A 13,994-nucleotide genomic window follows, 5' to 3' on the forward strand; every position below is an offset into this window, starting at 1 on the left:
GACGTTTCATTTCGTGAACAGCGGTGTATTTACCTGATCGAGGAACACCGAATGGGATTTCTTCGAGACTTTGCTGCCGCGTGAGACTCGTCGTTGTGCGTATCGGACAAACGGATCTAGCTTTGTGGCTAGCGAACACCGTTGCACTCGGGTGACAAATTCCTCTGTAATTCGAATCGGTGTTCTTTATGCTCGTGAAATCGTTGCCATTCCTATGACTCTTACGTTGTATCAAAGCACCGAAAACGATAAACTTCCTTCGGCAGACACTTTTCGTTCTATCAGACGCGTTGCAAATAGGTAAAACGATCGATCGAAGCAAGATATTCGATTGTTTGTAATTAATTACACCTGTACAAGTAAATTCTACAACAGAGATAGCATGGAAATTATTTAATAGCGTCGCAGTTTACTCGTTTCGTGAAACGTATCTATCTTTCGGTAAAGAATCGTGAAACGTCCAGTTACAAGTAGATAAAGATTACGACGACCTACGTTTTGATAATTTGCGTAGTGCAAAAAAAAAAAAAAAAAAGATTTTGTTGTCAACGTCGTTTAGCGAGAAGAAGAAAAGAATTTTTCCCACACACTAGAAAGTAATTAAAAGTGAAAGTAGAGTAAAAGAAAATAAAATTGTGCAATTTACGAATAACTCGCAAACTGACAGATTATAAATTCTAACGCTGTAATACGTAAAATAATAGCCTAATGAAAGACAGGTCGAGATTGAATTTATATTCTTTGTTATACTTACAAATTAAAATAGTTGCTATGATAATGTATCGACAACAGCATCCATTTAACGGGGAGAAAGGAGAAGGAAACAGGAGAAAAGGAAAAAGGAAAAGGAAAAAAGAAAAAAAAAAAAACGAAATTACTTGGATCCGATCAACCGTATTTTCTGATTTAATTTTCAGCTCCACCCGGCGAGGAGGACGAAGAAGAGGGATTGCGAAACGGTTACGCGAAGAGACAGGAAAATGACACGCACAGTTTCACCAGTAGGTTCGGACAGAGCGGGTACAAACCGCTCAGAGCCGGAAGTAGCAACGGTGGAGCTTACGCTGGTGCCACAGCTCGGCACAAGGACTATTCGTCCGGCTCAACGTCCCAACCCAAGATTATCTTCAACGAGGATGAGTACACGAGGATCACGACACCGAGGCAGGATATGCTGTTCAAAAAGGGTTATCTGTCGAAGAAGAAGCCGTGGACTGGGAACGCGAACACCAGCGCGACATCCTCGACCACCGAGAGCCAATCGGCGTCGCATTCCACCGCAGGTAGAGGTATAGATAGAAACGTGACGTATTTCATCGAGTTTCTGGCTTGTCTCGTCCGCCTTCCCGATCGCCGCGTGGTATCCGGCGAGCTGCTTGGAGTTACCCCTACCTACCACGCTCTCCGACTTTGTACGACTTTCCGCGTTACTCGTATCGTATCTTGTTGGAGAGCATTGCCGACAGACAAGTACAGTATCGTCCCACCCCCTTGTTTCAACTCGCCATGCGTTCGAAAGATTGTCTAGACAATGTTTGGTAAAATGTTGTTTCGTAGTTGAACTTTTCCCTGCAATTGGCAGAAAGATAAATTATAAAAATTCATGGCCGTTTGCTTTAGAGATATCGAAGCGTTACACGTTCAGCTTATTTCGAACTTTCTAATCTCGAACCTGTGATTCTCCTCGGTTTAAAGAATATCGTCTCGAGGGCTGAAATTTACTTATTGCGAACTTTGTTTCCGCTGAAACCGGTAGCGAGAAGTGAAAATTGGGGGCGTAGATGAAAAATACTTGGAATTCGAAGATAAAGAAATTATTTTACCTGCACGTTTAACAGAATTTTTAGCAACGATGAAATCGTAAGTAAGAAGATACGTTGCGGAAATTGAGAGTCCGAGTTAACCCGTCGTCCCCGGTTAACGAGTTACGTTCCACAGTTAAAAATGTAAATCACTGAAACTGCATGCACGAACCTGTTCTCTCGGTGTTTTCACGTAGCACGAATGTTAGTTCTTGCAAGTTCGCAGTCTGTACTCTCGTTTTATCCTCTTACGTTGATTACAGATGGCAGTGAAACGACAGAGGATCAACAGCTATTAGACAGGGACTGCGGTACCGGTGAGTATGTGCCGGTGATGGACTCGAACACGCAGTTAGGATATGGGACGTTTTACGACCACGTGGGTGGTTACTATTACGAGTATCCTGTGATGCTGGTCGGTCCTGCTCCGATGACAGCGCAGGTTGCGCCCAGCGTCCTGGCGGCCATGCCTTGTGCACCGGTACCTCTTAGGCCGATCGAGTGGGTCAATTCGACGATCGTACCCAAACTGCCTGGTGAACCCTACTGTATCATGAATTACGAGGTATAGAGAAAATAGACGACGCATAATAGAGAGCTGAAAAGACGATTGGACGAAGGAATACGGGTTCGATTGGTTAATTTTTGATAGATCCAACGCGATCGTAAAGATAATCGCGGGTATCGCGTGAAAGTGTTACACGTACAAACAACACGGTATACGCATGGTTTCGTTGCTTCTGTATCGTTCCGCCGATCGTCTTTCCAGCTCTGTACTGTACGTTTCAGCTCATAGATCTGCCGCAAATGGGTCGCGAATTAAAGTGCGTTCGTTACGGGAGTTTCACTCGTCGACCGCCATTGTCGGATTACGTCCGTTCGTCTAACAAAGACCACTCGACGATCGTTTCGCGCTTCTTTCGGAACCTTTCTTCAGCCCTACGCCTCGTTCGCAAACAAAAATAATCTAATCCGTGAAAATTTCTCTTTCAGAACAATCAATGTATGGAAGAGAATACGACGGTGGTAGTGGAAGAGCAAGAGGATACGATTCCACCAATTGAGAGTACCAGCAGAATGTGGAACGAGAATGGGACAAGGAGCATCAATTACGGTGGTAGCGTAGGTGGGGAAATGGACGACGAGCAATCTGTATCTTTTATCAATGCGAAGGAAGAACAACAGGTCGGCGAACAAGAGGAGGAAAGGCTGGAGGAACAATACGAGGACGAACAACAGCCGGAAGAACAGCCTTTGGAGAACGGGATGAACGGTGGTGCCTACTTTGATCCGATGATGATACAGGATCCGGTACACGTTTCGAACGTGATACCAACGGTTCCTCAGCCTTACATGTATCCCGGCCACTACATGTTTGGTCCTCCTTTGGTCAACATAAATGGTTAGTTGATAGCGGCGTGTCAGAACCGGAGGCCGTACTGAGAATATCGGTCTTTCTCGGCTCTCCTCTACTCTTTTCTTCTTCTTCTTCTTCTTCTTCTTCTTCTTCTTCTTCTTCTTCTCCTTCTCTGTCATTGGCAGTAGATTGTCGAAAGAGAGTTACTTACTTTTTCTCCCTTGCTATCGCATGACTCTAGACGCGGACCTTTTTTTCTCGCTCTCCGTCTCTCTCTTGTAGCTTTGGTTCTGTTCACGGACAGATGGACGGAACAACATGCGAACGGACGAACATGCGAAGGTTGTCTTTCTTGCGATCAAGAGAAAATCTACTACGCACTTCGGGGAGGGAGCAGCGCTACGTTGCGCAAATCGTTTTACGGTCGACGTTTCGTTCTGGCCGTCTCGAATTCTTACGATCGTACAAATTTTTATTCTTGCAAGAAACGATTCTAGCTTCGAAGAATTTCGCAAGATTCCAAAATTTCAGTCTTGGTCTTCTCTGAATGACAGAAGTTCCGTTTCAATAACAGAAATCTCAATCTTAATTTCTCGCAGCAAAGACATACACGTCGTATTACATATTTTTATTTATTACGATCCGATAAACAATTCGATTTCTTTACTCTATATTCTATTTATATATTTATTAGTTATTTATATTTTTAATTTATTTACTTTGTAGTACTGTTTCGTTATTATCCATCATTTTATCGCTACGCGTTATATCCGATTAATTTCTATCGTATCTTTATTCCATCATTGAGATCCGTTTAACTCAATTTTGAACAATAAATCTACCGTCTAACGCGTTTAATCGTCAAACTCTACAAACGTTTAAACGTCGGAAATGCATTACGCGACTTAATTGTCACTGCCACAAGAGAGAGAGAGAGAGGGGTCGAATGACAAAGCAAAAAGCACATATAAACAAGCAACGTGTAACGCGAGAGGAAAGAAAGATCACGATTATAGAACGATGAGCCGCTGTTTTGTACCCGGCTGCTCCTTCCCCGCGATGCCTCGGCTTAGGCGTTAGTACGTTTGATCGTTCCTGTTTCTAATGTTAAACGAGAACAGTGTCGGTTGGATGCGCGGCCAGGAGAAAGGGATATAGCCAGATTCATGACTGCTGTCCCGTCCATCGGCATCATTGCTGTTTTATTACCGCCGTGCCTCTACCACATTCAAGGTAAAAGGTAATAATTCGCAAAGAGAGCCGCTACTCTTTAGATACGATCGCGGAAATACGCTGATAATCGCTACTTTGTTGCCTCGTCGATGATAACATCGCTGTCCAAGAATCGAGCTTTTTATACCCTTTCGGTAGTAATCTAGCGGAACAGAGTTCGTAGAAACCATCGAGCAACGCTGTTCGACTGATAATGGAATCGCATAGATTTTTCTTATATGCTTCTTACGGGGTACCCTGTACGACTTGTAAAAATATTTTCAAACAAATACGAATCGATTCAAAGTGACCAAAGTGACCAAAGTGGTCATCGATGTATCCGAATGAAAGCTGTGCCAGGCTTTATTACGATAGCAATTATACCGCTATCGAAACTGCATAGAAAAAACGAAAAAAAAATCATCGTTCCACTTAATTATTCTTCTCTGGAACAGCTGCTTTCTCCTATACTGTTGTATGCCCGTATATTTATGCATGTCACGTTATTCATTTACAAAATATTGAAAAATCTATGCAATTCGTAATAGTCGTTTACGTATCTGTAATAGTTGAGAAATACCAATTTCAAAAATATCAAGTTATATACATATATTATAGGGTTACTCGTTCAAGAAATTAATCGAAATTATCGATTCGATTAAATCGATATATTTGCATTATATTCTATTGATCAATATAACAAATACCTATACGTATTTATCAAATTGTCGGTTCAGTTAGCAATCTGAAACATTTACGTATTCCTGCAAATTCAACTAAAGTATAGTAACTAAATTTGGAATTCAATGAACAATTACGAGCATATTTACTTTTACAATTACCGGTAAACCAACTTCCATCCGTTTCTTATCAACTTCCAAATCTCCGTATTAAGTCGAAGAATGATAGAATGATAGAAAGTACGGACGTTTATGTATTTGTAGGTAATATAGAAGTACGGAAACTAAGAGAAAACACGTAATACGCAAAAACATGAAATATTCAAAGTAAAATACTTGATCTTTAATAATATTTGATCTTTTAAGGTTCAATTCCTTTATCTAGGTTTACGTCGATATGAGTAAATTGAGTAAAGACCATGCGATCGTGTTATATCTTACTGATTTACATTCCATTACGACGACAAAAAGTATCCCTATTTCACGATCAAGCACTTTTTAACCAGGTTCTATGTTTCATTTCTAAAGTATGGCATTTTTCTGGCGGCACCAGAGTTGCGTTTACAGTTTCTACTTGATTAATTGATTTGTCGGTCTAATTAAACGTTATAACGAAAGGAATAGTGTAGCGATACTTTTCGTAGCCGTTGTACGTTTCAACCGAGTCAACGATGCAACATCGTGTGCATGTGCCGAGTTCTCGCTGCCACGAAAATAGAGAAAGCTGCTTAAGAAGCTTGGACAGCGTCCGCATAAGCCAGTCGCGTCACGCGATCCACCGCGTGTGCGTGCCGTGGCCCACGAAAATAGTCGCGGTAGACCCCGGCGACAATGTCCGCGTCGATGATCCGGCGATCGTAGCTAAAGCCCAAGACTCTCTAACACGCTCGTATGTGTGTGTTCTCTTGCATATATTACGTTTTCCTAATCGTCACGATTCTCGTTATCCGCGTCTTCTCTCACCGTAATATATCTCGCTTTCGTCATCGTTATCTCGTTAAATCATCGCCTGCATCGACACGCTGCCTCGCACGTTGCACGTGACAAACAGACATTACACGTATATCGTAATTGACTCGTAAGAAAATTGTCTAATTGTCACGAAAGGGATGGCACAACCACCGTGTACACGAGCCACCGATGTTTGCCCGTAATTGGATTGCGCGAGGGGTGCAGAGTGAGACGATGCGATAGAAAAATGTGAAAATTTACATTGTCGTTGCTAATAACCAGGATACGCGAAGAAAGAAACGTTTTCGTTTTCAATACGATATATGCGCACGTTATTAATCGAAATAATTGGAATATTTAGTCTCGAAACAATGAAATCCGATAGACATCTATTTAGACATTTTTTGGCGACAAAGCTCTCTTTCATATAATGTCATTTTCCCTAGTTTTTGTTTCGCGGAGTTGACAAATTTGGCAAGTAAGCCCTTTCTTGTCATGCCGCGCATTCTATACGTTCTTGCATATTTCAATTTATCGCGATCGCAGAAGAATCCGCAGTTTATCTGGCAGAATAAGAGACGATAATGTGAATTTTCGTTTGTTTTCCACTTTTCTATCGAGCATCGCGAGATCTCTCGACTTTGGCAAAGGGATCTGACCATCGCGGCGTCTCAAATAGACGCGGTTTAAAATAACTGTTGCTCGTTGCCGCCTACACCTTGTTCACGCGGGGTTTGTCCACGCGGAAAACGAAAGGTCGTGGAAGCGATGGAGAAGCCAAATTCGATACTCGCGCCCTTCGACACGCGTTAATAACCACTTGTTCCTCGAGTTCTCCACCTGTTGATTTTCAGCTGGAGTTCTTAGGAGCAAAAGTCTCCGAAAGACACGCGTTTCGTTCAAATTTTAACCGACGAACGATGCTTGCGATGGTGTACGAAGGAGTTTTAATTCGCGATATTTCTACTGTCCAAGGTGTAACGGTACAGGGCGGGCTAATGATCAGAACTACGGACTTTGCCACCATGTCAGCGGCCATGTCAGCGGCCTGCGCCAAGCGAAAGAAGAAAAAAAAGAGAAGGAGGCAGAGAAGATTTACCACGGTGAGTGGATGACACGGTTGGACAGATTTTCTATATTGTACAAAATTTTATAGAAAATTGTTACGAATATACACTCTGATGGGATTTCGCTGGTTAACCGAAAGACGATAAAGTCGAAAATCGTGTCGGTGTATGTATACAGGAGATTCGTCTTGAGAAATCGATATTGGTTGTGTACTAGGTGCTAGTAGACAGCGACGACTATGTGTGCTCGCGTATCGCGTTTCTACTTGAAAGCCGTCGAAGAAACTAAAAATAATTTAGTCCTGTGTCGGGAGAACGTCAAAACTATCGAAACAAGGTTTCAAGGGCTAAGAGTGGAGAAACTTGGTCGAGTTATGTCGCTATTGAAATATACGTGCCATATGTGAAATAAAGAGCAGAGATCGCGATATAATTAGCGGAAAGGTGTCGCGTCAACTATAGATACAGAGAGAAGATCATTTTGCGTTGGGCGCGTTATACGAAAGCTCGTTCCTGAAATTTCGTTTCGCCGCAATGAGACACGACTGTTCGTTGCAAATGTGCGCTTGATAAAAAAAATTGTAATAACGTAGTACGCCTTTAAATACGTAATTAATTTTCGTCGATTAAAAACTAATGGAAAAATTGTTGCGAAAATACAGGGTAACACGGAAGACGAGGAGGAAGGAGAGTACAGTTCCGAGTGTGATACCGGCCTACCGTCTTCCGAACTGCCCTGGACGGTGTGTTCAACCACGGTCACGACCACGACCACGACCACGACCACGACCATAACCAGCAGTCGGCCGCTGAACCCCGAGTGTCAGGAGTTTCAGCTGCGACGTACCGTTGAACCACGTACCCCGTTACCCGTTGTTCCAGCATCCGCTAACAACACACCTACGTCCGAGACCAGCTCGACGATAAATCAACCGAGTGCGTTATCGTCGGATGCTAACTTGGTAGACGACGAGTCGAACGCGGTATGCAACGGTGTCATATCGGACGACTCGAAGAATCAAAACGACGAATTGTCTGATAACGGCAAGTCTGACCAGCAACTAGAACCGACATCAACTTCGTTAGGAAACAGTCGATCGAAATCGCTAGATACGTTTACCAGTTCAGATAACGAATCGAATAGACTGACCAACTGCCTCCCAGCGGACGAGGAGGCAGCTCCTTCGACAGACGAGGTCGTGAACGAAGCGACTGACGTCGACAAACTGCCAAGCATTACCGAAGCAGCGAATAACGATTGTCCGAGTGCCAACGAGACATGCGAGCGACCGAGCAACGAAATGAACGGAGAGACCTTAACGAACGGAAACCTGGACTCCGACTCGAGCAGCAAGAGCGCATCGATGACCACGTCGAGGCCGTTGTCCCCTGTGTTTAACGAGGAAAAGACGAGATCCGGATCGATCACGCCGAAGAGCGTGGAGGATCAGAATCACGAATCTTTATCGAGCAGCAAATCATCGTCGTCGATTAGTCTATCCAAGAGGAAGTACAGCGCGAAGGGTAGCAAGTTCGTGAGGGAACCGACACCTGGTCCGGACCTAAACAGCACCACGGAGCCAGAGAACGAAACGAAGATACACGATCTGACTCAGAATCTGCGAAAGATCGATCTGTCGAACGATACAAAGCTAGACTCCAAGTTCGAATCTCATGATAACAAAGCGATGAAAGTGGATCCGGTGTCGAGTAAGTTCGGAACGAAGGCAGCAGCGTGCAATCTCTTAAATAAGGAGACTATCGAGGCGACGAACGAAGACTCTGGCTTCGAGAGCCAGACGCAACTATCCGATTATCCGATCACGCAGGCGGTGACGGAGTGGCTACGCAAAGAGAAGTCGCCGGATTTGTTCATTGCGTCGGCCATTTCGATGGATTGCGAGGAGGACGAGGACGATATGGACCAAGAGCCGTCAAAAAACTTGCAAAGCAACCCCATACTTGCACTATCTGCTAGTAGCGGTGCGGACAATACGGCATTGTCGCGCGCAGCTATCTGCAGGGAATTCGCAGGGCTCGGTAACATCAAGAGTGGACAAGAGCAACAACAGCCGGATGGTAGCAACAACAGTGGTGCTTCGAGAAGGAAGAAGGACGCGAAGAGGAGGTCGGAGGAACGGAGACGAGTGGCAAGGCACGTGGTAATTGGCAAGGTGGACCACGAGATGGTGTCCTCGTCAGATTCTTGCGGCCAACAGGAGAACTTAACGAACATCACGAGGAGGAAGAATCTGGCTAAACAACAGCAACAGGATGTTGTTGATGATATTTGCGAATTTACTGAGAAGGATAGCGTTGCGGGTGTGAGGGTTGCTTCAAGTTCTCGGATAGACTCGAAGAGAGTCAATGCAAGGCGAACGAAAAGACAAGGGAAATCGCACGCGCGGAATCCCTCCGATAATATCGATGCGAAGATTCGATGTACAGAGGATGTGGATGACGAGGACGACGATGGGATTGTCGAGGACACGATGAACGTGAGGACCTTCGAAAAAGGAGAGATCATAGTCTCGGAAGATGGGAAGTTGTTAACGTCTTCCACGTACGAACCGAGCCCACGAAAATGTCACGATGCTGCCACGGCGATCAAAGCCCCTAACAGGAGCGAAACGGGTAAACAAACGACGGAGAGGAAGATAGAGGAGGAGCGAAAGAGGAGCGGTAGCATCGAGGACGAAAAGAGTGGTAGCGGAATAGATTCCTTGGACAGCATAGAAGAGCCTGACGTGTTAGAATGCTGGGAAACTGAGATCGTCGAGCCTCTGGTAACTCCCAAGAGAGTGTTACAAAGCGAGGGAATAGTATGCGAAGGAGAAGCTGCGGAGGACGATACCGTCGAGGTTGAACAGGTTATCGTGGACTACGTGCAGAAATATTATCGATTGGCACGCGAGAGCGCTACCAGCATAGAGGAGATCAGTTTGAAAGCAGATCCGCCAACTTCGTCGAAAACAGTGCCAAATATGTCTGAGCGGAAGGAAGAGATTCCAGCGCAGAAGGAGCCCGTTAAAGACAAAGGCGACATGCCTATCGACGAAGCTTTTGAAGTATATGAAAGCTGTTACACCGGCAACTCACCGTTTCTAGCAATGGATTCAAAAGTTTTTAAATTACGAACGTTGTACGGTCAGGAAGGCGAGACTCCAATACCATGCAAGACGGTTTGTTGCCAGATTCAATAATTTTTACCGACAGCCTCGTTTACAAACATAAACCTCCACAGGGACATTTTTAAGGTACCGATGTCAAGGCCGTCCTCTTCTAAGTATCATAAGCCTCTGACATTGTACTCTTCGCTGATTTATATATATATATATATATATCTCGCGTACACGTTTTCACGAAGAACGTGTGTATCCATCGTACTGTCGTTATATTTTTCATTAATATTAATATTATTATTATTATTATTATTATTATTATTATTATTATTATTAATATGCGTTCGGTAGTTGCGTCGAGGGAACTATCGAAAGATAAGAGATACGAAAGGAAATTAACCCTGTGGATCGACATCGAGTGCGCAAGTTTGTCGAAAGTTAGAGGCATGCTCAAAGGCAACGGATAATAATATAATGAAAAGCCTACGTATCGCTATTCATTTTTGTAAATAGCTTTTAAGAGGTCGCTCTCGCAAATCGTGTTTCATGGATGATTTTCGTTGAGATGTTATATGCATGAGAGAGCGTATATTACTTATACATATGATACTGTTGACATTATCGTCAATACGTAAATCGGTGCACATATTCTTTTTTTTCCTTTCTTTCTCATGCTCATTCTCTTCTTCATTTCTCATCTTCTTTTCTTCTGTTCTTTAAATTTTACCAAATGAAGAGGTTCGTTATACAATACGATATATCGTTTAAAAGAAATCGAGCTTATTGAAATTCAAAGAATATAATCGCTGCTTTGGATTGTATAAATGCAATGAACTGTCAAGTCTGAAATCTACGAAATAGAGAAAACAAGCATACGGCAACAACAGAAATATGATCAAAACATACTACGTTACATCGTTGTTTCTGTTCTCGGTCTAATACTTTATAGATATTACGCACCCGCGCGCGCGCACACACACACACACACACACACACACAAACACATACACACAGCAAGTATATTACATCAAAATGACTAAGGCATATTTTTTACAAAACTAATTCCGTAAAATTTAAAACGTAAGTTTTAAAGGACGAAAACTTAAAAAAAAAGAAAAAGAAGCACACTAGTATATCGTTCCACGCACCACGTAGCCTTAAATAGCCTTTCGCATAGGAAAGTTACAGCTGCTTCTAAAACCATGATGTGCACCGATCGTTTCGAAAGATTCCTAAGTGAGCAGAAGTCGTACTACCCTTTGGGGGATTCAAGGACGATTCAGTAATCGAGCTACGCTTTACGTAAATATTACGACAGTCATACAGAATACAGTAATAACGAGCTAAGCAAAGGATATAGTTGTTCAAGAGGAAATGAATTGGTAAAAGAAGGAAACTATTTAACTGTACGAGGCTGTAGCTGTTACGAGGTAATGTAAGATGTATATAGATAAACTTAACGAGAAGAATTATTAAACTCTATTGGTTTTCATTGAACGGGTAAAAGAAATATAAGGTGGAGCATGTTGTTTCGTAATAGATATTTTGAATTTGAAATAGAACAGATTTTACTCATACACATAAATGTACACGGTACAGAAATTGCACTTGTTACGACATAGTTCATGCTTTAGTTGAGTTGTGTCAAGTAGATCGAATACCTCAGTTTGCATATTATGTAAGTTGTTCGATAGACGTGGTTCGTGAAAAAATCATATATATACATATATATATATATATATATACACACACACACCCCATATCATAAGATACCTGTATATACAAAACTACTCATCATCCAGTCATTATTAGTAACACCAAGTATGATAATAATAATATTAATTATTAATAATACTGATAATAATAATAATAAAACTATTATCACAACAGCAATATAGGCACAATAGTTCCTGCGAAGCTTTAGATTCCATAGGCATTATATACGTAAACACAATATCCAGGAAGATCCATACACTGATAGAAATTCATTGACATCCAGTGGCACTTAAAGATAGATATATCGCTATATTAAATACGCGTTGCATCAATTGTGTGCCTTATTCCGCGGCTATCATTTTTGTAAGCATTTCACAGTATTCTCTTCGACGAGAGGGTAACGGCTATCGAGTGATTTATGTAACAGATAAAATTTTGTGAAATCGTAAAATGACGATGCGGAGCTGTTGTTAAGTTCCATAACAATTATGACGATGCTGATGATGATGATGATGATCCTTTTATCTAGGCATGCATACAAAACGGATATATTGATTTTTTCATACATCAACTAAAACATGTTCATCGAGTATTTACAACTGATGTGCATACATTCATAAGCATGAAAGCATTAACATTGCATCTTACACGAGACATGTTATCGCATACTTACATTTTAGGCGAATTAAAGCAAGCGTGTAAGGAACAAATGTACTTGAATTTTGCTGTTTGTTTTCGCTTAAAAAATAATGAATAAAATGTTTCAATTAACTTTCGGCATTTTTTGATTCACCACACGTGATCGTATGTTTAATGTAAGGAAAAATATATTTTTGTAAGACGATTACTATTGTAATTCAAATACAATGTATTCTTGAAGGGCGAGATAGAATTTCATGGTATACATATATACTATATAGCTTATACGCAGCTTATTTCAACGAAGCCAGCTTATATCAGTACGTTAAAATATATTAAAAAACAAGATTTATATAAACTCGAAGTGTACTATATTTTTATATATAACAGTTATATATATATATACATATGTATAAAAATGACTTTTACTACACGCAAACGCAATATTTAATTTCAAAAAATAATATCCAATTCCGCATGCGCGTAACAAACCAATCAACTAAAAGTCAATTGACAGTAGCGCCACCAAGTTGGTTCGATAGCTCGAACGCAAGATGGACATAAACGCGATACGATACGACGTGAAGCGAGATACGAGCGAGTGCTGCCACCATTCGCTCGCACGAGTAGGTCGCGCAGTTGGTTGAACAAAGATAACGCGATAGGAACCGCTAAAAAGAGCGAAGGAGGGATAGAGCGAGACAGAGTAAAGTTGTCGTTAATCAAAGAGAGACAGATATAACGGATTGTGCCGTGGCTATGAAACAGTCTTATATAGATGGACACGCGCAGGTTACACGACGAAATGTCAGGAGTGTGTGCGTTCGCATAGAGTAAGTGTAGCGGTATCTCACTCTCTCGCACCGCGACGGGGTTCGGAGGTGGAGCGAGAGTGAAAGACGAAGAAGCGAGCGAGCGAGGGCGAGCGCGAGTCGGGCCAGCGAGCGTGGAACGGTGTAGAGCGAGCGAGCGAGCGTGTGGTGGTGGTGGTGACGACTGGTGCCGTGGACGGACGGTCGGTCGGCGGTCGGACCGTGGTGTGTGAAGAAGTGAAAAATTCGTAAGTGGTGTGCTGGGTTGGTGAGCTGGCTGGTTAGTGGTGATATATCGGGGTCGCGCCACGGACAGTGTCGGGGATTTTTGGTCGTCTTGGGGCCTGTTGCCGAGACGTCGAGGGACGACGCGTGGAACCGAAGAGAGAGAGACCGCGTTAAAGAGCAATGTCTGACCGGGAAAGTCTGGACGATCAACCGCAAAGTAAGGGTGAAGAAGGATCGTACGATCCTGAGTGCACGAGTGTTTAACATGTTCCGTATCGGTCACGATTTTCTAATAACGTGTTGCAAATGTGCGCGACCGTCGACATCTTTCCGTGCCTGTAGCACCGTGTGCTGCGCCTCCGGTTACCAGGACCGTCTCTTTTCCATGAGCAAACGCAACGACCTCCG

At 42.8% G+C, this 13,994-nt stretch overlaps 2 protein-coding genes across 8 annotated transcripts in view; both read left to right on the forward strand.

Moving 5' to 3' along the window:
• Positions 1–12,678, forward strand: part of LOC122570365 (serine-rich adhesin for platelets-like) — a 53,529-nt gene extending 40,851 nt beyond the window's left edge. For 6 of the 7 annotated variants that reach the window (XM_043732575.1, XM_043732576.1, XM_043732574.1 and 3 more), the window contains 5 exons: positions 918–1,289; positions 2,066–2,367; positions 2,796–3,204; positions 6,978–7,105; positions 7,732–12,678. In XM_043732575.1, coding sequence (XP_043588510.1) covers positions 918–1,289; positions 2,066–2,367; positions 2,796–3,204; positions 6,978–7,105; positions 7,732–10,272 — 3,752 coding nt within the window. In that variant the 3' untranslated portion in view covers positions 10,273–12,678. The remainder of the gene's footprint in view (positions 1–917; positions 1,290–2,065; positions 2,368–2,795; positions 3,205–6,977; positions 7,106–7,731) is intronic. The other variant, XM_043732573.1, reaches the window with a different exon arrangement.
• A 695-nt stretch (positions 12,679–13,373) lies between these two features.
• Positions 13,374–13,994, forward strand: part of LOC122570393 (transcriptional activator protein Pur-beta) — a 28,603-nt gene continuing 27,982 nt past the window's right edge. Inside the window, exon 1 of the mRNA XM_043732640.1 lies at positions 13,374–13,803. Within this exon, the coding sequence (XP_043588575.1) occupies positions 13,767–13,803 (37 nt within the window). The 5' untranslated portion in view covers positions 13,374–13,766. The remainder of the gene's footprint in view (positions 13,804–13,994) is intronic.

This window comes from Bombus pyrosoma, linkage group LG8, assembly GCF_014825855.1.
Source record: "Bombus pyrosoma isolate SC7728 linkage group LG8, ASM1482585v1, whole genome shotgun sequence".
Taxonomy (NCBI): domain Eukaryota; kingdom Metazoa; phylum Arthropoda; class Insecta; order Hymenoptera; family Apidae; genus Bombus; species Bombus pyrosoma.